Source organism: Yarrowia lipolytica, chromosome 1D, assembly GCF_001761485.1.
Source record: "Yarrowia lipolytica chromosome 1D, complete sequence".
NCBI lineage: Eukaryota > Fungi > Ascomycota > Dipodascomycetes > Dipodascales > Yarrowia > Yarrowia lipolytica.
The window spans coordinates 1,347,231-1,373,613 of record NC_090773.1 but is presented as its reverse complement, the minus strand read 5'-3'; the positions used below and the strand labels follow the sequence as shown (position 1 = coordinate 1,373,613).

The window sequence follows — 26,383 nt, the reverse complement described above, 5'->3', positions numbered from 1 at the left end:
GTCTACTGTAACTCCACCAGCTTCACGTGTAAGGCAGATCCTTACTCACAAACTTTGCATCCCTCGAGCACCTCTGGACCTCGATGTAACATCCAAGGTTCGGTGATCTTCATACCTTACTCTCTGAGGACCCATTGTGTGGTTCGTATACCGATCGCAACTGATGTTGGATTGATGGGAGTGTATCAGATGATGAGATCATGACAGATACCTATTCTGGTGTCCTATCGTTGCCAGAGTGGACTGCGCAAGCTCACCAAAGCACCACCCCTCTCTTCGCTCCCCAGACCTCTGCCAAGAGTCTCATATGGAGGGTTCCTGACTAAGGTCAAAGTTTGACCCTGCTTCCCAGGGTTTTCTAGGATCGATTCTGCGAAGTGCCTTTCCCTTGCCGAAGCGAGCCTTCCATCGCCAAGAGACGACCCGAGATACAAGTGTATCCTGAGTGTTCTTGTGGGTCTTTTCGGGCGCTGGCACAATCCCGTTGAGCAAGCAGAGATCTTCCAGTCAAGCTCATCTCCTCTCTCAAAACCAGATCAATCCAGCCACCCCTGACCGCCCACATAGCTGCTGCAAGAGTCAATTCCACTTGCTATAGTCTAAGGTGGTTAAACATGTCTCATCCCCGTCCAATGTCGCATGTTCTGCGATGTCGACGCAGAGTTGGAGAGCCGGCTCTCGGGTGATCTTCGCTGCTAAACTGCTTAAATAGCAGCGGAAGTCTCCTGTAATCAAATCATCACTTACCGGATAGCCACCCTTTCCTCCTTTCTCACTATGCGATTCTCCATCACTGCCGCTGCTACTTTCGTTGCTTACGCGCTGGCCGCCCCCATTGCAGCTCCCGAGGCCGAGTCCTCTCCCGCCGATGGTGTGTTGGCTATCTCTCTTGCCCATGATGCTCCTCTGGAAGCCTCCAAGATCCCCAACTTTGCCGCTGGTGACAATGTCATCTCCATCGAGATGATCAACGAGGTCATGTCCTACTATGTCAACATTGAGCTTGGTGGCCAGAAGAACAAGGTCCACATTGATACTGGCTCCCAGTTCCTGTGGGTGTGGAACTCCCAGTCCCAGACCTGCCAGTCCGATCAATACAAAGATCAGTGTGCCACTGACGGTTCTTACGACCCCCGAAAGTCCTCGACCTCCAAGGATCTCGGCAGCACTTTCCACCTCCAATACGGTAAGGGTCACGCCGACGGAGAGTACTACTCCGACACTGCGGCTGTCGGAGCCGCCAAGGTTAACAAGCTCAAGTTCGGTGTTTCTCCCGACTACGTGAACGATGGTGGCTTCGGCACCGTCTTCGGTATTGGTCCCAACCCAGACAACGACTCTTCTTTCACCAAGCAGCTGGTGAACGATGGCGTCACAAAGCGACAGGTCTATGGCATGTCCTTTGGTGAGCCCGGCGACCAGTCCACCTCCGAGATCACCTTCGGTTCTATTAACACTGGTCGATTCGAGGGTAACCTCGAGAAGCTCCCCATCAAGAACGACGGCCACTTTACCGTCAAGGGTTCTGGTAAGATTGGTGACACCCAATTTATCTCTAACGGTGACATCATTCTCGACTCTGGAACTTCCATCACATTCCTCGAGAGCCAGAGCTACAATTCTTTTATTGATGTGGTTCGAAAATCTGGCATCCAGCTCTATCCCCAAGGTCGGGGTCTCAACGCTTTCTTGTGTTCTGACGCTTCCAAGGCTCCCGATACCACTTTCACCTTTGGAAACAAGGAGATCAAGATTTCTCTTCGAGAGTTCAGCATCCAGGCCAGCGTCATCAGCTCTCAGAACTCCGCCTCGGTCTGTCTTCTCGGTGTTGCACTGGGTGATGGATCTATGAACCTGTTCGGAGACACTTTCCTGCGATCCGTCTACTCCGTTTACGATCTTGAGCGAAGCGAGGTTCACATTGCCCAGGCCAAGCGAGGCCAGAGCAACAACTACAAGGTGGTCACTGGTGACGTTCCTTCCAATTAACATGCTGCTTTTCTATAGGTAGCACTACTTTTAGTTTCTCTATTTAACTCTCCATTATATTATCAACTGGCGTTTTTGTATTCATTCTCGATGTGTATATATTTCATATCGCAGCTCGTGTTCGGAAGTTTAACTAAATCTTGCATAGATTACGTGTGTCCAAGTAATACCATGTTGACTGATCATGTCTACACCAGTGTAAAGAAAGACAAGTGGAGCAAGTGCGATAACATAGTCGGTGTGTATCAAGTTACTGTAGCCCTTCAGTTGTTCTATTCTCACTGGATTATATACCCAATAGCCACAATTGTTGTGTATTTGAAGAGGCCCTTCGGTCGTGTGATGAATCTCCTCCTCTATTACTGTATAACGATAAAACGTTCTCAACGTCGTGCCTGTACAGCATCATAACTGAGCCACGATAAAGTATTTTGTACAACACTACTTCCTGTCATCTCAATTGCTGTTATGCATGCTAAACCTGCCCAGAATTGCGGCTGCTTCAAGCCACCTTGGGGTGCAACTTCCCTTTTGAGCATGCCCAAGCGTGTCAACACCATCTTCATACGGTAAGCCATTCATGAAGCAAATGCCTTACCAACAGAATAGAGATACAAAACGATTGAATGTTGTATTTGAAGCCGTCAATTAATTTTTCGGTTTTATAGCTTCATCAGAACTTGCCCAATCACACCAACCCTCTCCCACTACAAGTAGCTATCATATACAGCTCTAACCTTGACGGTGCATAACCAGAGTACGGACTGCCTTATCCGTAACAGGGGTGCCCCTCAACCCAAATATGCCTTTCTTCAAGATACACCATTCCTGGACTCTCCCTCGCACTACAAGACGACCGAAATGAGCGCTACATGTACCCAAGGCTGGATGAAGAAGACGGCGTATATTTTCAATGTCTACCTCAATGACCACAACCAGTGGGACTGGAAGGGTGTGTCCACTGTCGACTTTTGGATTCCTGTTCGAAGCAGATGGACAAGTTACGCCGAGTTTGAGGACTTCTTTCATTCTGCCGAACCAACCTTCAAGAAGGGGTCGCACTACCGAATCTCAGCGCTTCCTGAACCCCTGGTGGGCTGCGAGCCTCTCTTGGCTTGCTGCCAGGTGCTGCCATTGACCTTTGTCAAGGCTAAGAGATGGTACATTTACGAGCAGCCTCCTGCAAACAACTCCAATGAGACAATTCACCATTCGACTCACATCAAGTCTCTGGAAACAGCAGTGGATCAGCTCACGAACCTGACCAATCTGCTTCTGAAGCTCCAATCTCCTTCCGGGAGAACACCACAAGTCTCGCACCCTGAAACAGAGATTTGTGACAACACGAATGAAACAGCAGACCACATTGAAATCTCTGAATTCTCTGAACTCCAGGTGTGCAGGTCTCCACCTCACGTCACCACTCCACAGCACATCGAAGATGACATTGTTACAGAGGACACTACAGAGCACACACATGTCAATGCAACAACCACAATGTCCCCAGAGCCCCTGACTCTCTCGAATATTTACCAATCCTCTGAAGACATTCTTTCTGAGCGACCCTGTACCGTTTCACCCTTATCTCCCGTCTCTTTCGACTCTGAGTCTTCCGAGTGGCTGTATCTTTCTGGTGAGGACTAACCACCATCGAGACTAACACTACATTTACACCTCTACCTCTACAGTTGCTCGCCTCCATACCTAACCAATTAAATTATTGTATAAATATATTACACCTACTTTTGATAGTAGTAATTGTTGTAGCTTTGATTCTGGGCCGCAGCAAACACCTCCTCCTTGAGACCGTCGCCACCTTGCTGCTTGCGCGAGTGCGCCTGGGGCTGCAGCTCCTGCGTGAACTGTTGGGTCATGTGATCCCGGTCCACGCCCTGGTCCATGGGGGCTTGGGGATGGACTCGCATCACGGGTTGTCGGTCCATTTGTTCCTGAACCCGGTGGTATTTTCGGGGGCTCATTTCGGAGCCGTCAGATGCAGAAAATATCGTTTGGAGCGTGTTTCCGTGCGTGGCCTCGACCACAGGACGCCTCTTGGGGCCCCGGGCCTTGAAGCCAGCAGCGGCGTACTCCAGAGGAAAGGCGTTTCGGAATCTGTCTCGCAGATCTGTGGACCGTCGCTCAAACAAGCCCAGCTCATTGTCGCGCTGAATGTTGGACCACGAGGGGCCGTGCTTCATGAAACCATTGAGCAGACGCTCGTCCTCTTCGGGGGTGAAGACGCGTCGCTCTTTTCGGTTCACCTTGACCAGATCATCGTTGACAGCCATGACGTTGGTCTTCTTACCAAACTTTCGAGACCGGGCGTTGGGGTACAGACGTCGGTAGTCTTCGGGGAAACAGGTTCGGAACCGGTCCTTCAGATCAACTGCAGTTCGGTTGTTGAATCGGAAACGGGGGTCAGTCAGAATCTTCTTCCAGTTGCCCACCCCGTGCACCTTGCAGCCCTCCATGAGATCGGCAGTCTCCTCCTGGGTCCACCGAAGCCGCACACGTCGGGTAGTGGCAGCAATACGGTCAGAAGCCTCTCGATCGGAAACACGTCGGTCACCGGGAATCAACACCGAAGTCAGAGGAACCTTGTCTTCAATATAAGTGTTGATGTAGCTGGTATCGTGCTCTTGGCTCTGCTGATGCTGTTGGCTGTGCTGCTCCAGCATGTCGCCCACGTGGCGGTCGCTAGCGTTCTGCTGGTCGTTGGATGCATTGTTGTTTCCGTTGGCCTCCTCCTCTTCCTTTTTGGCCTTTTCAAAGTCGTCCAGAATGCCAGAAGCTAGGAGCGAAGCGTCCAGCTGGACAGCGGCGGCAGCCACGGCCTCGGTGTTTTGTTTCTCCTTGTCCTCCTTGTCCTTGTCGTCATTATCGTGGCTGCCATTGTGGTGCTCACTGTACTGCTTCATAATCGCAGGGTCGATGCCCACGTGATCGCCAAAGTGAGACATTGTGGTTGTGTGTTCGAATCCTGCACAGCTCCCAATAAATAAACGCTAAAACCGGTGGGGTTCCTTTTAGAGTTGAAGTCACGTGTGTAACCTTAAACAAACGAATGAAATCAGTCCCACGGCAAAAAAGTCTTCAACGACAACGACGGTGCGCTTGAAAAAAAAAAACCTGCGTTAGTAAATCGGACAAGTGGTGCGACAAGCCGTGTGTTTGCGACGTGTTTTGGTGTGCTGGTGCCTCCGCTCTCTCTCTGTTTCCTCGGTTGTTCCTTCTCTTCATGATCACATACCTTGAAATGTCGTGGTAAGGGGTAGGGCGAAGGGTTTGTTTTTGGGGCCAAGGACATTTATATGATTTTGAGGAATGTCGATAGAGTTCGAGAGGGTAAGTTGGAGACGAATGGAAAAGGCAACATGGAGGGGATAACAGGCCGCTTTTCAAAGGTCTGAAACCCGTATTGAAAAAATAAATGGAGTCAAGAGGGCATTTAAACTGAATCTGGCAAATTTCTGCTCAATTTTCCCATCTCAAACAGTCTGTTTTCCACCCACACTCGCCCCAGCACGTGAGCTCGCATACGTCATCACCATGCATATTTGCCCACTGTGCAGGAAAAGAGCAGGGTGTTGAACATTGAATCTAAGGCCGGTCAAGTAAATTTATGGCATTGACCAGCTCCCCCACCATACACACAAAAGGCCGCCATCAATGTCGCGGAACTCGGAAAAGCAGGGCAGCATGTTGCATCGGTTCCAGCAGCAACAAGCCAATGCTGCTGGCTTGCTGGACGTTGGCCGCACAGTTCGCCCAACATACATCTCTGGAGTGGAGAGTCTCCCCCAGGCTGAGAAATGGAGATCTCAGGTCATGAAGGAGATTTCCAGAAAGGTGACCAAGATCCAGGACCCGGCGCTGTCTGACTTCCAGCTCAGAGACCTCAATGACGAAATCAACAAGCTGATGAGCGAACGGCATCGATGGGACCTGCAGATCCGAAGTCTAGGAGGGCCCAATTACGCCTCGTTTGGAGGAAAGAAGCGAGGTTACCAATACTACGGACGAGCTAGAGAGCTTCCAGGCGTGTCCGAAATGCTGCAGTCGCAAAAGAAGGACGATACCAAGAAATCCGGTGACTTTTACATCCCTCCAAAGAACCTCAATATGGTGTACTTTGGCTACGCCGATGATAATGTCACGGGGCTGATGGAGTTTGAGAAACAGAGAGAATCTGAATTACAGGATATGCTTGCTGGAAAACCAGACGAAGATAGTGGTTTCGTTGTCGGAGATATCACTGTTCCCGAGGAGGGAGATTTGGAAGCACGATTACTGGAGGAAAGGAAACGACGTGTGCAGGCTCTGCTAGACTAGACTGATAGCGCAAGATCTGTCGCTATCGCTGTACATCCTGTATCCCGCGCTCTGGGGACGTTCGTGTTATACATACTGTACATTGTAAATTATATAGCCAATATTTATTACCATAACATTAGTAACATTAGTATGACCTACAAGTAAGTAGTGTACTTGTACTGCGAGTACAACTGCAACTTTTTAACCTATCCAGCAGGCTATCAGCCCTGTTTATGAAACAAGTTGAAGTAAGAAACAAGCCATTCATCTACGAGTACTGTATGTACTTGGGTGCTGGACTCATGACATACCCTTCCCCAATACAAAATGTCAAGATTTTTTTATCTTCGGCTACAAGTATGTATAGGTACTTGTACGTACTCTACTCGAACTGTAACTATCTCCATGATTACATCGACTGCAACTTCATATATCCATGGAAACATTTCTCTCATTAGTCAATCATGCATTGTTTATGTAATCGTGTAGTTTTACTCTTCATCATTTGTGTATCTGGAAGATTGGGACGAAGCCGTACCTGGTCGCCGGGGGGTGGGAGAATCGGGTTCCTCGGACGACTCTATCTCAGTTTCGGGCTCCGCACTGTCTCGCCTCTCCGCCTCAATATCCTCCTCTACCTTGATCTTCTCCGCTGCGCTGGGCGACCGGTTGGTCGCCGAAGGCGACAGGTGAGGACCCAGGTCCGAGTCGGAGCCAATCGACATTTTGTTTCGCAGTCGGTTAGCCTTTCGGGCTCGCATCTCTGCTAGTCGGCCTTGAGACATGCTTCCAACGGATCCTGTGCTTCGATGGCCTCGAGGAGATGCTCCTCCAGACCGCAGAGCCTGCAGCAGGTTCTGCGCACGGGTACCAACGTCATCGTCGTCGTCGTCGTTGGGAGTGGTAACTGCCACCTCAGGAACAGCTCTATCAGGTGTGTGAGCGTCTTCTGTCTCATGAGGAGTTCGAGGTGTCGAAACCCCCTCTGGCACGTCACCACGAGACACATCAACAGACAGGCGAGTAGACGTACGTGATGACGGCGCTACTGCTGGAGCTTCCGTGTCTGCTTCGTCATCTCTTGCGGGTTGCACTTCTGTTGTGTCAGCATCGGCATTTGGAGAACCCTCCCGGATCTCGGTGGTGTCACCCTCAATGATGATGGACTTGTCGTAGTCGTCAGCATCCTCAATGAGGTTCTCCTGGTACAATTTGGAGGAAGCATCCTGGTTCTTGCGGGCTGCAGCTCGTCGACGAGCTGACCGAGCACCATGAGAAGACTTTCGAAGTCTTTCCAGCAGATCATCCATGACTAGGTTCTCTCCAGACTCGGCAGCCGCAGCGGCAGCATCCTCAGCAGCCTTTCGACTCGCCAATGCACGCTGCTTTCGAGCTTCGTAGATTCGATTCTCCTCCTCTCGATGCAGGTTCTCATCCTTGGCCTTTCGGTACTCCTTCACAAAGGCAACAAACTTGCCAAAGAAGGTGCTTTGAGACTGCATGTCACCAGGATCTTCACCGAAGAAGCGCATGATCTGGGAGAATTCGGCAAGAGTAGTTTGCAAATGATCCTGCAGAAAGTTGCGCTTCCGACGAGCTGAGTCCATGTGCAGATGCATGTGTGTGATGATGCGGTCTCGAGGATGCAGCCGCTTCGGGTCCGAAAGAGCTCCAACGTCCAATGAAGTCTGAATGTTGGAGATGTTCTGCATGTAGTCTCTGCAGTCGTTCTGCAGGTGCTCCACAGAGAGACGCTCAATGGCGCACACGGGAGCAAGCTCGTCAATGAAAGAGTCCACCTCAGGGAACGAGTTTCGAACCAGCTGCTCGACGTAATGCAAAAAGGTTATTGTGTTCTTCTCGTCCTTGGTGAAGATGAGACGCTGCAGAGTTGCCAACTTGAAGCCTGTGGCCTGCTTGTTGGCGTCGTTCATGTAGTTACCCACAGACAGGATGATGAGGAAGATTCGGCGCAGCATTTCTGAATTCTTGAGAGTTTCACACGCAGCGTCCACAGACGTTAGCTTGGTCACCAGATCACTGTATTCCTTCTCAAATGTGCACGTCATCAAGATTGCCCGCGTTCGCTGTCGCCAGTAGTGCTGGAGATCAAACACCGTCTGCAAGTAGATCTGGTCGTTCCGCTCCAGGTCTTCCACATTCTTCTCGGGCTCACGCACCTCACCATCCTCGAACCGAGTAGAGTAAGGCGTAAGCTGACGAGTCACACTGTTGGGGATCTCCAGAACCTCGTCCTTAAGCAAGAACTCGAGGAGAACGGGGTTTCGGACCCGTCGGGACACAGACATGAGCTCGGAGACAATTTCGGGAACACCCAGGTCGTTGAAGGTGTGGAAATTGATACCGATCTGCTGAGACAGGTCTCGTGCAATCACAGAAAGCTTCTCAAAGTCGCCCTCCTTGGCGCCCCGCTTTCCAATCATCTTCTTTGCCTCCTTGGCCGCAAAGATTCGCTCTACCTCGTCGAAAATGCCCTTCTTGTACAGGTCAGCCTCTACATCGCCAGAAGACAGCTGCGCCCAGAAGGTATGCTCCACGTTCTCCAGCTTCTCCCAGTGCATCTGCTTGAGCTTTCGCTTGGGCCGTCCGATGGGTGTTTCGAAACCTGAAGGAAGCTGGGGAGAAGGAGACGGCGAGGGCGTCGCACCAGCAACAAACGCCGGAGCAGGAGGAGGAGGTCCACCTGTGAAGCCAGGAGGCAGAGGAGGCGGAGGAGGAGGCGGAGGAGGACCACCTGTAAAGCCAGGCGGAGGAGGACCACCTGTAAAGCCAGGCGGAGGAGGACCACCTGTAAAGCCAGGCGGAGGAGGTGGTGGAGGCGGAGGAGGTCCTCCAGTGAACATGGGAGGAGGTCCTCCAGTGAACATGGGAGGAGGAGGCGGAGGAGGCGGAGGCGGAGGTCCGCCAGTAAACTTGACTGGCGAATGTGCATTTTCTTTCTCCTTCTTAGCCTCAGGCTCGTCGTCAATTTCGATGACCACGTCTTCAGGCTCTGTCTTGGTCTCCTTTTTGACCCGTGTAACAGAGGAGTCGCCTGCATCCTCATCCGCACTATCGATATCGCCATGACCATCACCACCCTTGCCACCCTTGAATTTGGCCACAAGCTCGTTGGCAAACGGTAGAGCACTGGGTCTGTCGTGAATAGAAGGCATGGTGGCAGCATCAGGACCGTTTCCAGTGCCATTGCCACTTCCAGTACCTGAGCCAGACCCGATACCATCTCCACCTCCACTCCCGTCCCCAGCAACAGCCTTGGGCTTTCTAATTTCCACAAGGGTAGCTGTGGCAGCCTGGGGCTGGCCCTGCTGCTGCTTCTCACCGCGTCGATGCCGCTCAATGAGTTCAATCTCCTCCGCAGAAAGCTGAATACCGGGGTCGTTCATGGCCAGAGCCACATCGCCAGAAGCCTCCTGAAGACGTCGCAGCCGCTCAACCTGCTGCAATCGTCGCTCGTATAGATCCTGCTTGGAGACATCTGCTGCGTTGAACGACAGCGCCAGCTCGCCCGAGGCCTCCTGGAGCTTCTTTAGCCGCTCCAGTTTTTCGAGTCGACGAGCATACAGATCCTCCTTGGTGAGAGCAGGTGTTGAAGCATCGGGCTCCTCGGTATCAAACTCATCTTCGTCAAAGTCGTAGCTCTCAAGTTCACGTGCCTGAAGCTGAAGGGCCTCCATTCGGTCTCGCAGCTCTCGCAGACGAGGAGAAGGTTCCACCTGGTTGCGGCCAACTGACAATGAACCGTACTCGGCAGTCTTCTGATGCACCTGCTGCTCCAGACGTTGCAGCATTCGCTGTCGATCAATGATGCCTTGCGACTTTCCGCCCTCGGTGCTGACCATGGACGTGTCGGCCGCCGCAACCTCTCGCTCCTTGAGCATCATATAAAGCTCTCGAATCTCCAGCTCCTGCTCCTGCAGCTTGACTAGCGACTGTTCACGTGCGTCCTCAAGCTCGGATCGCAGAGCATCGTTCTGGCGCCGAGAGATTCGCGCATTGTGCTCCATCTCCTCCAGCGTCTGGTGCAGCTTGCTGATGACTCCATCCGAGCCCTGTTGCAGTTGTTCCTCCATGCGCATCTTCTCAGCCTCGGCTATCTCCACATCCCGTAGAGCCTCCTTTGCTTCGAGTATCGCCCTCCGTGCTTGGTCGTCAGTGTGTAGCTTACCCAAAAGTGACTGCACCGAGAAGTTGACCACCGAGCGGAAATCAACGTCTGGCATGATTCTATCCATCACCAGATGGGTCACCACAGCATCCACCAGCTGCAGCATACGAGCTCCGTCCTCTCGAGGGTCTTCTCGAATCAGCAGCAGGTGTTGCATGATCGACACAAAGTGGCCCTCGCCCTGCGTGTGCTCCACACGGCTCCAAATCTCCTCGGCTATCGCCACAGGGTCAGTCATGTCGCCCACATTGGCTTGGCGATCAAGAGCAACCAAATCCTCAAAGTCCAGTGCAGCCTGCTCGTCGTACTTCTGCAGCTGCTCGGTAAGCAGATCATAGTTGAGTGCCTGCATCCGAGCTGCAATACGAGGCAAGCCGCAGGCCTTCATCTGGGATCGCAGGTGGACTCGCACCCGAATGTCCTCTACGCCCTGAATGAGAATGTTGATCAGGAACATGGTGGCTAGGGAGTATTCCATAAGTAGGGACTCAATAGAAACTCCTCCGGACCGAAGATCGTCCGATGCCCCAACAAGAGAGCCAAACTTCCCTCGGCCAGCTAATGTCTGTTCCACCACGCTGAACCATGCGTCGAATCGGGACACCTCATTGAGGTGCTGTTTGAGCTGTGAAAGACCCGCCAGAACCTGGTCATGGCCTTTAGGTGCGTCCCAATGTGCCAGGAACGTCAGAACGTCTGTCACCAACTTCCGTGTACTCAGTCGTGGGGACACCAAAGATCTGACAATGGGTGCCACGCACTTGGAAGTTCGAACAGCGTGGTCGGCACCATCTCGCAGGTTGAGCAACGCCTTAAGACATCGCACAATGTCGTACTCTCTGTCCAGGAAGCCCTCGCTGTTATTGGTTCGCGAGTTGATCTGCTGGAGCCATGCAGCCAGAGCGACCTGCCCCTGGGCATCAATAAAATCTCTGACCCAGTCAACAGGCTCAGTTCGCAGTGAAACCCAAAGGTTGCCCAGCTGCTTGGATGTGATGGTATTGTCAAGAATCTTGCGCACGTAGAACTCAGGTGAATGTGAGTTGTTGGACTGTGATGGTGTGGGAAGATGGGGTGTATGGTGACTCTGTCGCAGTCGTCCTTTTTGATGGTCGGCCAGATGGTCCTGGACAATGAGCGTCCACTTTTTGTCGGTGGGATAGCTGATCATCTGTCGTCGTGCTTCCTCTGGCAGGTTCTTGAAGTCTCGCTTGTTCATGAGCTGCATATACAGCTGGTGGATGGTTGCCTCGTCCGGAGGGTGTTCCAGGTCCATTCGGGCCAACGAGATGCTTGACTCTCTTGCGCTATTGATGCTGGGCGGCCGTGATCCTCCGCTGAGTGTCGATTCTGCCTCGGTCGAAGAGGTGTCGTGTGAGGACATGGACGACTTTCGTCTGTGGCCCGTCTTCAACATGTTGGGCAGACTGTGTAGCGAGCCATGGTGCTGTTGCTGTGGCAGCGGTGGAATGGGCGCCGAGATGTTCTGGGGTACAAACCCCGATCCAGACGCATTATCACCTGCTGCGGGCAGATACGGCACGTGGATGGGCTTGTTGGACTTTTGCGAGATGCTGTCGTAGGCCAACGACGAGAACGCCGACGAGTTGGTCGGTATGGTATGCAAGTTTCCGCCGTCGGGATCGTTGTGGGAGTAGATGGATGACGTGTCTGATCCCAGGGACCGCACCGAGTTCTGTTTGGACAGCTTTCGCAGGCCCAGGCCCTGAGTTACCGACTGGAGCTTTCCCGCTGTACTGCTTCGGATGGACGCCGAGTCTGGCAGAGGGCCAGAAATGTCGTGTTTCTTTGCCTCGTTTCGTTTCATATCTGTGTTAGCATCAGGAGTGAGCGCCATATGGTACACGTCCCGGGTGGCTGTGTGGATCCTTTGCGACCACCGTGGACATATGATTCTTGGAATTGCACTCTTTTGTGTATCTTCAGCTGCTGTCCGCGGTGGTCTTGCTCCACTGGTCCCTCGTCCCCCTCCCCCGCTCGCCACCTCCATTGTTCACTCACCCTCCACTAAATACCGAATGTCACTGTGTGTGTGTGTGTCACTGGTGTGTGTCGCAGTATCGCTTTCTCTCCCTCGCTCGTGTCGCAGCTCTAAGTCTCGTAATAGTGCTGGTCTGTGTATCCGTTAGCAAGACGGTGATCCACACGTTCTGAATTGGGTGCCTGTGGATTTGGGTTGTCTTGCAGACACGAGTGATGGCTGCTAGAGTTAAACTATTAGAAGGGATACGAAATGGCGCAACAGAGTCGCACTGCGAGTAGCGAAGAACGGAGTTGGGAGATATACGGACAAAGTGCAAGTAGAGAGAGAGAGGGAGAGAGAGAGAGAGAGAGAGCTTGACGTCTCAGAATCATACTCCCTTTAGGAAGGAGCAAACTTGACCGGCCCCTGATACCCTCCCCGCAGTACACAAGACCACGTGTTAACTGGGCCTAAGCTGACCGTGTTGCTCCCCACTCTGCAACCGTTTTTTTTTCGCGCCTCACCTCCAATTCACACGCCCAACTGTCCACCATAGAGTTCACCCTCTGACCCACCAACCCACTAGCCCACTAAGCTTGGTATTGTGCCGACAAAGTAGTTATAGACCCCTTTGACGACAGCAATAGTAGGATAAATGGGGTGGTAGGAAGATAGCACCGCTCGAAACTAGCAATATTGCACACCTAGACCACATACAACATGCCATACACTACATAGGATACCAGGGTACCCTGGAGGATCTCGCCTGTACCTCACCGCATCCCACCATTAACTCCGGCACAGTACATAGGGGTGCATAAGATCGGGTCAGGTAGAGAAGGGAGACCCAGTATTATATGCACTACTACGCCAGGGGGGCGCCAGAGATAGGGCCATAGGACTGCCATGGTCACGTGAAGTGCCCATGGAACCCCCGTCGCTGTCTCACTGGGGGGAAACAGGATCCAGCCGTTCTTCCATCTCCGTATAAACGTCCTTGAATCCCCCCAGCCAGGGGTAAATAGTCTATATATAGCATCGACATAATCGCTTCAGCCTGATCCTCGGATGCTCGCCAAAAGCAATACGTCGCTTCAATCTACCCCCTAATCGATCTGCGGAGATTTCACAACCTCGAAATTGGATCGACGCATCTGGAACCGTTGCATTAGGAAGCTCACGTGCCCAGTCTAAACCGATATTGATATTGGTAGAGTACAAGTACAGCAGGGTTGATGATAAATACTAATGCAGTAGCTACAAGTAGCGGTACTAAGTCTGAGAATTAAATACTAATGTACATACAATACTAATGTACGTAGAATGCAAATGACTATCGCTACAGTCGCTTGTACTTTCGACTGTCCTTCTTGGACATTCGGGTCTGGTCCCGCATGCCCTTACCACCTTCCCAATGGGCACTGTGACGAGGAACATAGGAGTATCCACACGAATCACACTCCTTGGTAATGGTCTGCTCTCGACTGCAGGCTCCACAAAGCATTCGGTTGGCATGTTCGGCAACATGCATGCTTATGTCATCGTGGCACTTGTCACAGGGGAATACCTTGCCACAGCACGAAAACCGGAGCCATCGGTGCGACTTTTTGTAGTGGCGACAGGTGCCCTCGTTAGGAAGAGGCTCGCCAATCTTAATCCCCAGATTCTCCTTGGCACGCTTGCGAACATGCACCTTCTTCAGACGGTCGGCAGGGATTGCATAATCGTCAATCACCTCAAATGTGCACTGGGGGATTCGAACCGTCATGCGAATATGGCACACCCGACAGTTGACAGTGGCCGAAAAGCCGCTCTGGAGACCCTTGAGCGGTTGCGGGAACGACTCAGAACAGTTCATGCAAGTAGGAATAAATAGAGAAGGCATCATGTCAAAGGGAACACAGCCCTCAAGATCAAGATAGCCGGCACAGTGGTTGAAGCTGTGGATCAGGTTCTTTCGGAAAGCAACGACTAAAGTCTGGTTGCACTGAGAACAAGACACACCAACAGCCTTGCCGTCGCGGCCATAGGGACCAGCAACAATACCCTGAATATCATTGGCGGTCTTGCACCGAGTGCAATTCACGGTCAGGTTGAGAGTGGAACACTCAAGAACACCAATGTTGACCAGCTCGATACCAGACAGCTTGATCTCGGTTCCTCGAGGCTCCAGAGTAGGCACATCATCCGTGTAAGAGGTTACCTTTGTGTCTTCTTCAGTAGTGTCCTCAGCAACGCCTTCGGTATCGGTCTCTTCCTCCTTCTTCTTGTTCTCGTCCTTGTTCTCGTCCAAAGACACCTTTTCCACGCCCTCAGTCACCTCGGAAACCTCACCTCCTTCCGTAGCCATGCTAGCACCGTCAGTCTCTGGCTCAACCAACTCCTTCTCCTTTCCCTTGTCCCTAACTACATGGGTCTCCTTGACGTCGTCGATGTCGTCGCAAAGTTTGGTGAACTTGGTCACAAAATAATTGACGAGAGCTGTGAGAGTCCACTTTTCAGTGGTGTACTTTGCAAACCGCGCAAAATTTTGTTCCACCACACGTCCGATCTTCTGAGGGACTTCGAGAAGCTCGATTCGAACGTCTCGGTTCTCAGGGAACCGTTTGGGAACAAAAAGCCGGGCCTTAAGAACAGGCTTGTTCTGGAAGATCTCAGGAGTAGAGAAAGACTGGTAAATCTCCAGACGGTTCAGAGAGTAGTAGTAGCCACTGGCAGATTCCTTGTGCAGAGGAAGGTCCCTGATGCGTGCCCGCAAAAGCTCCACCTGTTTCTTTTGCTCGGCAGCCACCTTGGGAGGCACAAAGATCTGAGCAGCAGGAGCAGCAGGAGCAGCAGACTTTGCAGCGGGCACAAAGGCGCTGGCAGATGGGTTGAAAGCCTTGAGTTTTGGAGCGGCGGGCTCGGGACTAGGCTTCTTTTGGGCGTACTTGACAATCTTGATAGTCTTGGCCTTGTCCATCTTGAGGAACTCCTCCAATCTATTGTCCAGCTGGTACATGATTCGCAGGAGGGAAGTTCGGCCAAGATTCTCCTTAGCGATCGAGTAGAAACCAGCATCCACGTTCAGGGCAAAGCCCTTGGGGATATCCTTGTTCTGTACCTCGATAGAAGGCACATCCTTGGGATAGTTCTTGGGCACAACCATCTTGACCTTGAGAAACGAAATTTCGAACGGAAAATCGGGATCTGAGGGAGCCATGTCGAATGTGAGAGTAGTAGCCCCGGCATCTCGGGCAGCGTCCTCGGGGACCTGTTCCGTGACAGACTTCCACCGTCTCTTAACCTGATTGATCTCGTTCATGCGCTGGTTCTCCTGGTTTGGTTTGGGCCGAGCAACTCGACGACTGGGGTCCGCCTGAGTCACTCTCTGGGAGCGGTTCTGGTTTTGTCCCTGACTCAGTCCCTGCGTCTGAGTCTGGTCCGAAGGCTGGTCCGATGTCGCGGGCGTCTCGGAACCCGTTTCCTGGTTGTTGTTCTGACTGTTATGGTTCTGGTTGCGCCGGTTCTGCTGTCCACCATTTCTATTGGGACGACGCCGCCGCTGCCGTGATCTCGAAGAAGGTGCTGAAGCAGTTTGCGAGGAACCAGAGGAGTTTGATCCAGCTGCTTGAGCGGGAGAAGCTTGTCTCGCGGTCTGTGCCGGCGCGGGAGCGGGCGTTTGTGCCGAAGATGTGGATTCAGATACACTGATAGCCATGATTTCTATGCGTTGATAGGCAGTGTCTGGTGTAGTATGTTCGTAAGAGATCAAGATAAGACGTTGCTTACATTTATCACCATGTCCTAAAATAAAGTTTCATGTATGATGCAAGTGTGACTACAAGTAGCTGTGACTCCACTTAGTAAGCGAGTGATGGAAGGGCCCAGAATCCTCGAGATGAAAAGAGATGGGTGAGGAGTTTTTGATGACCGAGTTTTGAACATACTTGTGCTTATAGTTCGTTCTAGATTCAAACTCAACGTCTTATCTGATTACGGACTGTTTCCTCCGTGTTTCACTGCTAAACGTTTAGTAACTACAGTAAATTCCAAACCGCCGACCACCCAGTCTAAAAAGGAGATAAGACTGTGGCTTAAGGCGTTATCGGAGTTGTAGTAACGCCGAGCTCTCGGTTTGATACTTCATCTACAGGCTCGTTGAAATCATCTGAATTCATTAAACATTCAATAAAGGGGATATTATTACTTAATGCTGTACCTACAGCTTGATAAATACAAGTCCTGGCCAAGTGTAGCTTTAAAAGGCAGGAATAGAAGCTGTGGCAGCAGCGGCAGGAATGGAAACGGTCTCAACCTCCTCGGCAGGAGCAAGCTGGTCTCGCTTGCCAAGGTTCATCTGCTCAACACCACCGGCGGGGATGGCGATGATGTTAGACTCCTGGATGTCGGTTTTGGCCTTGGCCAGAGAAGCCTTTCGGTTGTCAAGATCGAAGACGGCGTAGAAAGATCGCAGGAAAGTGTCACCGAACATGGCCATCTTTCCTCGAGTGGGGCCGATACCGAAGAAGCACTGACCCTCGGGGATGGTGGCGGACACCCAGTCAACAACAAAGTCCTTGACGTCCATGGTGAAGTCCTTGCCGCCAAGAGTGAAGGTGAAGGTGCCTCCCTGGTTGCAGTCACCGTAGTACAGACCCCAGGCAGAGTTGTAGGACAGGTTGAACTGGTCCTTGAAGGCAAGTCCAACATCGTCAGGCAGGAGGGTGGAGGGAGCTCCGGTGTCGAACATGGCGTACAGGTCCTTTGGCAGGTTGGAAACGGAGCCGTTGGGGTTGTTGATGGCAATGTTGGTCATGTGGGTGGTGAGGTAACCTCGCATGTTTCCGACAACAACGTCGGGCATGTCAATGGTCTGCAGCTCGCCCTCGTACTTGGCGGTGTCGACACCACCGAACAGGAAGTTACCCTGGCCGGTCTGTCGGGAGTTAAGCCAGACGGAGTAGGCAGCGACGTCAGTGAGGCCGGAGTCGACCAGTCGTCGGGGGTAGTTCTTGTACTGGCCAATATCGGTCTGCTGAGTACCCTCAAGACCCTCGAAACCCAGACCAAGCAGACCCATGACGTTGTCTCCGGAAGTCAGAGCAGAGGTGTTGGCGACACCCATGACGAGATCGTGGACAGTGGCATTGTCAATGGTCACGGAGTCAGTTCCCCACTCTCCGGAAATCTGACCGGCCTGGTAGGCGTTCTTGAAATCCCAGTTGAGGTGCTTCCAAGTGGACGAGTCGTTCTTGTTGAAGTGACCACCGTTGGCCTCATCAATCACCCACAGATCGGAAGATCCAGTGTCGACAAGCAGAGAGTTCTTCTGGCCGGGTGTACCCAGGTAAGCATCGACAAAGTAGTAGAGGGAGAAGGCGTAGACCTCAGCCTCGAAATACTTGTCGCCAGTGGCAGTGGGGGTAGCGGCAGAGGAGGTCACGGTGGAAGATGCGGAGGAAGCAGCGCCGGAAGATGCGGCGCTGGAGGACGCGGACTCGGAAGAGCCGGTTCTAGAGGAGCCGGGAGCGGCGGTAGTGGAAGAGGGGGAGGCAGAGCCGGTGGTGATAGGGGAGGTGGCATTGCCGTAGCCGGTGGAGAAGGCGCCGGACTGGGTGGCAGACGCAGCGGTAGAACCACTCTCGCTGTTGTTGCCATTGTTGCCATTGTTGCCGTTGTTACCGTTGTTACCATTGTTACCGTTGTTGCCGTTGTTGCCGTTGTTGCCGTTGTTGCCGCCGTTGTTACCGCCGTTGTTGCTGCCGCCAGTAGCGGAGGCAGTCTTGGTGCAGGTGGACACCTCAGTGCCACAAACAACCTTGTACTCGGTGTGCAGACGGGTCAGGGTGACGGTCTCGACCTCAACCTGGTCTCGCTTTTCGTGGTCTCCTCCAAGCTTGTCGCCAAGGAGTCCGTTGAAGATTTGCGAGAAGATGTCGTTGTGCTGAACAGCGCCCGAGGCAGCCTTGTCAAGAACGTCGGAGACAACTCCCAGGATTCCGCCAACGGTGTGGTCAGACTCGGGGACCTTGAGGTAGTCGGCCTTGTAGTCGTTTCGGTAGGCGTATCTCTTCTGGTCAAGGAGACCGGGGGAAGGAATGTGAATGACAGGGGGAGCATCCTTGGCCCACAGAGAGCTGTCCTCCGCGGAGTTAGCGTCGGTATCCTTCTCACCGCCAAGAATGTCGCCAATGATGTTGAGAATGTCGCCTCGCTCGGTCAGCTCGTTGTTGTTTTCGTCGACAACAGCAAAGGGAGAGAAGCCACCGGGGCTAATGGGGGCGTGGTAGCCACCACCGTTCCACTGGTCTCGCTTGGCCAGCTCTTCCTCGTTCTCGAGATGTCGCTTGAGCTTGAACAACTGTCGCTTGTGGTGCTCGTTCTGAACCTTCTTGTAGTAGTTGGTGTAGGCCTCGAGGTTGACGGGCTGCTGGGCCACGACCACCTTTCGGTTGGAGGACATGAGGACGGGCTTGGGGGCGTCTCGCTTCGCCTTCTGGTCGGGTCGGTTATGGAGGTACTGCTCCGAGGGGGGAGCAAAGCCCTGGACCACCGAGGCGATGGCGGTCAGGGTGAGGATTGAAGAAAAGTGCATCTTGTTGGTGTGTCGAGAAGAGGGGTATTATTCGACCTTGTGTATGCTGTAACGACTGTGGATGTGTAGCGCTGACTTTTGGTGTAACGAGTGTCAAAGGGTCTGTAGTGTCGATGTTGGTGCGGGGGAAGGTCGTTGTGGTTTCCTCCGTATACAGCTCCGTAGGCAGGTCCCTGAATGAAAAAGATATGAACGAATGTATGGGATAGGAGACGTCGCAGACACTGGGAGAGTAGACCTCGTCGGTTGGGGACACAAGACGGTATAAAAGAGAGCGGGGAGCGCCCCGGACCATTACGGTTTGGGACCATGTTGGGCCAAACAAGCTTGGGTGCTGAGTATGCGTCGTCCATGTATCAGGGGAAGACAAAGGTTGGTGGACTAGGGTCTCACGCGTTTTTGGCTTTATGTGAAACTGTTTCAGTGTGTGTGGAATGTGGTGAGGAGGGGACAAGAGGCTGAGATTGTGCGAGAGCGAGTGTGTGTGTTGCTCCACCTTTTCCGGGGCCCCGTCCCTGCCGGCATCGGAGCCTCATGCCACTCTCGCCGGCTCTGTCAACCGTCACCACCGCCAACCCCACTATTCGCTAAAGCACCCCTGCTCATGTGTAACCTTTTCTGATTGGTATCTTGGTATGCACAAAAATAATAAAATTAGGCTCTTTGGGACCCAAACACACCGCTCTTGTTTGCGGCGAACCTTGCGCTGCCGGGTTGCCTATTTTCACCTGCCCTTCCAAATACGGCCCTGCACCAGAATATCTCGCCTCGCGGACCACCACAGATGAGATGAGGGCCGATCTAAATGCTACTCTGTAACGGTAGCGCCTACCGCACTCTAGCGGGCCTGCTAACCCCCGCGGCGCCCCTAGTCCTATGCATCCTGCCGCACTTGCACGTTTGCCCTGGACATTCATTCTTTCCACCGCCGAGTTAGGAGCGAGCGGGGGACCACTAACAATTTCCTAAAATCACAACAGTGTTTGGTGCTGACATTTGGCTCACTAATAATACTCACCGGTGCGAGTAGTACGGAGCCGGGGTGCTGGATCTTGGGCTGACGGGTGGATGTCATCGTCGCTACCGGACCCCGTTAGACCGCGGCATTAGCTGGCTATAGCGACTACTGCTGTGCACTACGATAGGCCGGGTCTAAACAACTGCCGCTACGGACCACCTCAAAGTTGCTTCTGCCGTATGTACTTGTACATACAGTACCAACGGGAAAAGAAAACACTAGGGAAAAAAGTCTTTGGTGGGCGGCACGTGGTTGTTGAAGACTGTGCTGTAGAAACCAGCTACTGCCACTCCAGATACCTTGGTCCACTTGATTTGCTACGTCTCCTTGTCAACAAGATCCCCTATTATAGCCCCTCACCTTGCTGTTCCAGCGTTCTGGACTACCTCAAGCGCGCCGATCTGCCCCGCGAGAAAAATCATATATCGCCGCTCTGTTGTTTTTGACGGTGAACATAAAATGGCGTGGGGAGATGGCCGCGGGGGAAAAAAGCGACGGAAGAAGACGGAAAGAGCTGGGCGACGATTGGATGAGAATTGTACCGTGTAGGAGAGGAAATATGCCGAAAAATCCGCCGAAACCCCCATCCACATTCACTCCAAAAATTGTAGTAACAAAACCCCCGGTCTTCGTATGAGCAATTTCACTCTCAACTTTGCTGGAACCCTATTTCAAACTCACGTGTGTGGATTAAGCACGATATTGAAGCACACAGTTGAGCTATTTACACACGGGCAGATAGTCAACTGTTCACATCTTGGCGGGCCAAAAGTCGACATATACAACTTTTATAGATATATATACAAGTCGGGCAGCTGGTGGCGCCCCAAGCAGGCCCAGTCTCAGAAGACAAGTGGGATCTGGAAGACCCCCCAGGCACCCCCCTGCATTCCCAGACTACCCTGCCCCGCTACACTGCCATTCTCTCTTTCTCCTCCTCTCTCTCTACCAAAATTACCAATGTTTTTCTTGATAACTGCACACGTTCCCCTTGCAGTCGGTTCCACGCCCTGGTACTTCCCCATTGAGAGACACCTATAGTCCAAGGTCTCAGATATTCCCCTAATCCAGCCTCCGATATTATCTCTCAGTAAACACGGCGTATATTTCGACACCCAAGTCGAGACTGGCTTTCAAGTTGGCTTTCAAGCTGGCTTAATGAGGGGAAAGTCCGTGGAACGTCAAAGCAGATACGGCCATACACAAGTAAACAAGACAGGATGTTCAGAGACATGCTAACACCGTAAATGGACCGTGGTAAATGAACGATGCTCCAACGGACGAGACCCAAACGCGCCACTTTTAAAGCACGACAAGTCCCGGAATGAACCATCCTGAAACACACCTGTCATGGACGCCAAAAATAGATGCCTTTTGACAAGTGCAACTAGCGTCACAACTGCTTACTTCAAGGTGACGTCAGTGAGATCAACAGGCCCCGTCCGGGTAACGCTGGTGGGTGCAGCACTACGTCCTAACGGTAGAATCGTGTTTCAGAATTTTGGCCTGTCTCATAATACGAACATCATAACAGATGGTATCGTGTAGCTACCGTGATGCGGAGAGGTTGCCATGCGTGGAATGCTCGCTACTCCCACAACGCGTAATAAGTACGACTATGAGCGCGGTTACTTGTAATAAATCACGTGATTTACGTCGTCAGAAGCTGGACATGATGTATTGTTCCCCCTCGTATCCTACAGAATGTACCGGTACATACTGTACTGTACTCGTACAATACACCTCAGCTCATACTTCAAACAAGCTACATACTGGACACAACGCGTTACATCTAAGACGTCTCTTCAAAGACAGCATTCCGACAGTTCCGAGTGGCTATATGGTGGAATGTGCCCTTGAACGTGGCTGTACAAGTATTAATATCGCATCGCCCGAGCCACAAAGAAGGCGTCGGTTTTGTTTGGTCTGTTTACTTGTACTGTAGGCTGTAGGTATTGACCTTTGCATCTTTGTCTCCGACAACGTGTTTGGTGCACGTTGAACACTTGGCATGGGGCGATTACGAACGAACACACATTCTGCCATTGTCGAATATGGCATGGAGATAGACAGCAAGATGGACTGGGGCGATACACGACCGTCTGGACGTGCTGTAATAGCTTTGTTCATCATCCTTTCATGTACTGTAACACTGGATCAAGATTTGGCATTGCCCCTTTTTCCTAACCTCTAACATGCTTGTCGATCTACCAACTTGTACAGGTGAAGAGAGGGAGCGAGGTAGGAGAGGGACAAGTGCAAACGGAACGATCCAGAATCGAACACATGACCATATATCCTTGGTCGAGAGTCGGACCCACCCACCAATCCCTTCTGATTGACAGGCCGGGTAAGGAGTTACCGCATTGAGAAGCTCGTGCAGGACAATAAGCATTGTTGCTCGCAGCACAGCCCTCCACCACGATCGTTCGTGTCGATAACTCCTTGCTACTGTAGCTCCTCTCTTACCAATTACCAATTGAAAGCTTCCCACCACACCACAACCGCAACAACAATGTCCAACTGGCTGCAAGATATCCGAGACGACGTCAACCTCGCGCAATTGTCCCTCGTGGGCACCCACAACTCCGGCTGCTACCACACTGCTCTGCCGTCGGTGCAGTGCCAGGGCGCCTCCATCACCGACCAATTGAACAACGGAGTTCGATTCCTGGACATTCGAGCCGGCCGACCCTCGCTCGGCGGTCTTGGGGGGCTCCTTGGTTCCTCAGACCCCGATGATCTCCAGGTCATCCACGGCTCCTTCCCTGCCCGTATCCCCAAGGCCTTTCCTCTGGAGGAGGCTCTGGGCGAGATCTACCAGTGGATCGAGTCTCACCCCTCCGAGACGGTCATTCTGTCACTCAAGGGCGAGGGCCAGACCTGGGAGAAGGACGACTTTGCCGAGCTGGTCTGGGCAAAGTACCTGGACAAGGACCAGGGCCGATACTACCTCGGCGGTGAGATTCCCCGGCTCGGAGACGTGCGAGGCAAGATTGTGCTCTTCCGACGGTTCGCCATTGGTGGCCAGGACCTGTTGAACCAGTCCCACGGCATGGGTATCGACGCCCACTGGTGGGACTACAACACCACCGACGACGACCGAGGAACCTTTGCCGTCCAGGACTTTAGCGAAATCAAGGAGCCTGCCGACGTGGAAAAGAAGATGGGCTACGTGGAGAACATGATGAAGCGGTCCGAGCAGTACAACGCAACTGCCAATGCCCAGCCCAAGCTCTTCCTCAACTACACCTCGGGCTCCAACTTCTGGAACCCCGCCTGCTGGCCCGCTGCCGTGGCCAAGGGCTTCACCGACAAGCTGTCCACCGTTGTGGGCAAGGGCTCCGGTGTCACTATCGTTGACTACGCCGAGACTGACGACTGGAAGTTTGTCAAGTCCGTCAACGGTTCCAACCTGGACTTCAAGAAGTGAACTGGGAAACTATGAACGTTTTGTATTAATATTAGTTAAGAGATGTGTGTATGTGTTTGATTGTACTTGTACAGGTATTTTGCTTAGTAATGGTTCTCACCTCTGTAAAGACCCCTCGCTCAAGACCACTCCTATAGACTGCCCATTAAGCATGTCTAAGAGTATAGATATAGTTCAGGGTCATGTGAGCACAACGTTTGATTAGTCAGAACAGGGGTGCGGGGTGGGCTGATGGCCTGGCTATACGTTATGATCACAGCCACGTGACCAACACACCAATCCCTTCCCCCCATCATTTTCAACACTATCCTTCCCGCTTACTCATTCACCGTCTCCATCTTGTCTGCTAAACAGAGTTCCAATATTGCCTCTCATGCATATGCATTATCTACACCTCCCCGCTATAATCTCAGAACAAGTACATCATCACATTACAGCACCAGCATACTTGTGCCAGAAACGCCAGCACAGATGCCATCTATAAAGAAAGCGACGCAGTGGGACGCGGCTCTGGATGCCATTCCCGTCTCCAAGGCCGATCTCAACTCCATCGTCATGGATTACCTGATTGTGGAGGGCTACAAGGACGCAGCTCGACAGCTGGCAGAGGAGGCAGACATGGATCTGACGCTGTCGATGGAGAGCATCAATCACAGACACGAGATTCGAACCCTGATCCACAGTGGCGACATTGAAGGCGCCATTTCACACATCAACGAGGCGTCTCCAGAATTGCTAGAGCGCAATGAAGACCTCCATTTCGATCTGCTGCGTCTCCAGCTGATTGAAATGATCAGAGACGCCAATGACCAGAATCTGTCGTCCGAGAACTTCCCCTACAAGCAGATTCTGGAGTTTGCAGCGTCCAATCTCGCTCAAAAAGCCACAAAGAACAGACTCGATGATTTGGAAGAAACCATGGCACTGCTGTGTTTCCAGCCATCGGAACTGGTGCCCAGACTACAGGCGTTGCTGGATCTGAAACTGCGACGATCGGTAGCTGCTACAGTCAACGAGGTGCTGCTCAAACAACAAAAGTTTGACGGAGAGGCGAAAATCAAGGGCCTGTACAAATTGTGGGGCTGGGCTGAGCATCAGTGTGCCAAGGAGAAGGTCAATTTCCGAAAATTGGACGAGAGCGACTTGTCCTAAAGGCCAGATGGACTAGATATACTTCTAACATGATTTTTATTGACAATGGAATGGATAAGAGGCGGATGAGAGGTGGGTGTGGGAGAAAGATGGACGACAGAGAGGGGGAGATTGTAGGCTGGAAGGCAAGGTGAGAAGAGGAAGTGAAAAAAAGTGCATACGTTTTGGTTGCTGACTTGTTCTTCTTCTGTGTTGATGGCCTTCTTAGTGGGTGCTCCTAGATGTGATGTGCTATCAACCGAACAGATCAAGCAGACAGAAACACAGTGATACATAGCTGTAAATATATTTAATAGTCTGCATGCTTATAGATCTTTAACGACTGCCAGCTACGGATATTCTCGTTGTCTATCGTGCTCCCATGAGTAAGCACAGAGAGAAGACTCTCGAATGACATCAAAAAGAGATCTCAGAAGATAACAAACTATTCATACGCCACAATAGGCGTCAGGAAACAGTTCAGAGCGTCTTTTCCCTCCAATATCTCTTATTCGAGAGTTTTCGACTTTTCGTGCCTCTGCACTCACCAGACCTTGAGGAATCTATATAACTCTAGAAGGAGAAATAAGAGGATAAAGAGGGTAATATTGAAAGAATAAACACGTCTGAAAACCCTATCAACGGGTTTACAGGTAGTTATGACACATATTGACTCTGTTCATACACAAGGTGTCACTCATTCATACAATATTCACCTCCAATCAAACCGAACCAACGATGGGGAATAAGTGGTTGCAATGAAACATATTCAAAAGGATTTTTTTACAATTGAGAAACAAATATATGACCCTCGTCCGATGAGAATGCTCTCTGAATGTCTTCTTTACTTCCGATTACTAATCAACATTGATACTGCACTAAGATCATAGATACGTAGTGTCAAAGAGAGACCAGGGAAGAAAAAGAGTGTTTGTTAATATCTTTGAAAGTTGGAGTGTAGTGAATTGAACTGTTTGAACCATGAGAATTTGTGCTTGTACTGTAGCTGAGTGCAGTGTTACTTGACACTATGTAGCGCTCAGCATGAACCTCAACAAGCTACGAGTACCAGTATATTTTATAACCAGGATGCCTCTGAGTTACTTAAAATGTTAATAATATCAACACTTACAAACCTGTAACTCACGACTTCCTCACTACTCGTATTCGTATTCGTACTCGTACTCGTTTTGTACTTCACTGAAAGCCCCCATTAGACAAACAAAGAGCTACAAGAAGGGGTTAAGAAAGACCGTGATTCATATTGAACTTCAATATAGGACTAGATCTCGGTATAATACCATAGTAAGGGTGATCATAGACTCCATAATACAGTCACCCCTAATCACACAGGGGTTTATCAGAAGAGGCACTGAACCCGTTTCTTTTTGAGGAGAGTTCCGTAATATACTTGTGACTATACTAAACAAAGTACTATATACAAATTTGAACTGTAGGGGGCTATCTTGTCACTCTTTAACTCCACGATGCTTTGTTGTTTTTAGACTGGAGTTGATATGTATTGATCGCAAGAGGTTTGAGTAACATAACCGTTTCACCTCCTGGCAGGGTTTAATCGTAACCGTAAGGATGTCATAAATCAACTCCTCCCTCTCCTATATGTTGTAATGTTTGTGTTAGAAGCAGCAACGTTGGAATGTACGATGGCGCATGACTTTTTCTTAGTCGATAACTTGATCTGTGCTAACATGGGCATATCGAGGAGTTCTTCAACCTGAAAAGAAGGC

General features: G+C 51.5%; 9 protein-coding genes across 9 annotated transcripts; 4 read left to right on the top strand and 5 right to left on the bottom strand.

The window, feature by feature from the left end:
- Positions 1–579: 579 nt before the first annotated feature.
- YALI1_D13716g (uncharacterized protein) lies at positions 580–1,992 on the bottom strand (the record flags this gene model as incomplete). The annotated part of the gene is made up of 1 exon (XM_068282676.1): positions 580–1,992. One exon carries the CDS (start codon positions 1,990–1,992, stop codon positions 580–582), a length of 1,413 nt encoding a protein of 470 aa, XP_068138777.1.
- An 858-nt stretch (positions 1,993–2,850) lies between these two features.
- YALI1_D13707g (uncharacterized protein) lies at positions 2,851–3,633 on the top strand (the record flags this gene model as incomplete). The annotated part of the gene is made up of 1 exon (XM_502677.1): positions 2,851–3,633. The coding sequence occupies one exon, from the start codon at positions 2,851–2,853 to the stop codon at positions 3,631–3,633; it is 783 nt and encodes a 260-aa protein (XP_502677.1).
- A 95-nt stretch (positions 3,634–3,728) lies between these two features.
- On the bottom strand, positions 3,729–4,949 carry YALI1_D13686g (uncharacterized protein; the record flags this gene model as incomplete). Its single annotated transcript, XM_502676.3, has 1 exon — positions 3,729–4,949. One exon carries the CDS (start codon positions 4,947–4,949, stop codon positions 3,729–3,731), a length of 1,221 nt encoding a protein of 406 aa, XP_502676.1.
- A 709-nt stretch (positions 4,950–5,658) lies between these two features.
- Positions 5,659–6,321, top strand: YALI1_D13679g (uncharacterized protein; the record flags this gene model as incomplete). Its single annotated transcript, XM_502675.3, has 1 exon — positions 5,659–6,321. The coding sequence occupies one exon, from the start codon at positions 5,659–5,661 to the stop codon at positions 6,319–6,321; it is 663 nt and encodes a 220-aa protein (XP_502675.1).
- Positions 6,322–6,794: 473 nt separating this feature from the next.
- YALI1_D13611g (uncharacterized protein) lies at positions 6,795–12,503 on the bottom strand (the record flags this gene model as incomplete). The annotated part of the gene is made up of 1 exon (XM_502674.3): positions 6,795–12,503. One exon carries the CDS (start codon positions 12,501–12,503, stop codon positions 6,795–6,797), a length of 5,709 nt encoding a protein of 1,902 aa, XP_502674.3.
- Positions 12,504–13,815: 1,312 nt separating this feature from the next.
- YALI1_D13574g (uncharacterized protein) lies at positions 13,816–16,176 on the bottom strand (the record flags this gene model as incomplete). The annotated part of the gene is made up of 1 exon (XM_502673.3): positions 13,816–16,176. One exon carries the CDS (start codon positions 16,174–16,176, stop codon positions 13,816–13,818), a length of 2,361 nt encoding a protein of 786 aa, XP_502673.3.
- Positions 16,177–16,716: 540 nt separating this feature from the next.
- On the bottom strand, positions 16,717–19,053 carry YALI1_D13545g (uncharacterized protein; the record flags this gene model as incomplete). Its single annotated transcript, XM_502672.3, has 1 exon — positions 16,717–19,053. One exon carries the CDS (start codon positions 19,051–19,053, stop codon positions 16,717–16,719), a length of 2,337 nt encoding a protein of 778 aa, XP_502672.3.
- Positions 19,054–22,586: 3,533 nt separating this feature from the next.
- Positions 22,587–23,504, top strand: YALI1_D13510g (uncharacterized protein; the record flags this gene model as incomplete). Its single annotated transcript, XM_502671.3, has 1 exon — positions 22,587–23,504. One exon carries the CDS (start codon positions 22,587–22,589, stop codon positions 23,502–23,504), a length of 918 nt encoding a protein of 305 aa, XP_502671.3.
- Positions 23,505–23,975: 471 nt separating this feature from the next.
- On the top strand, positions 23,976–24,656 carry YALI1_D13496g (uncharacterized protein; the record flags this gene model as incomplete). Its single annotated transcript, XM_502670.3, has 1 exon — positions 23,976–24,656. One exon carries the CDS (start codon positions 23,976–23,978, stop codon positions 24,654–24,656), a length of 681 nt encoding a protein of 226 aa, XP_502670.1.
- Positions 24,657–26,383: the final 1,727 nt, after the last annotated feature.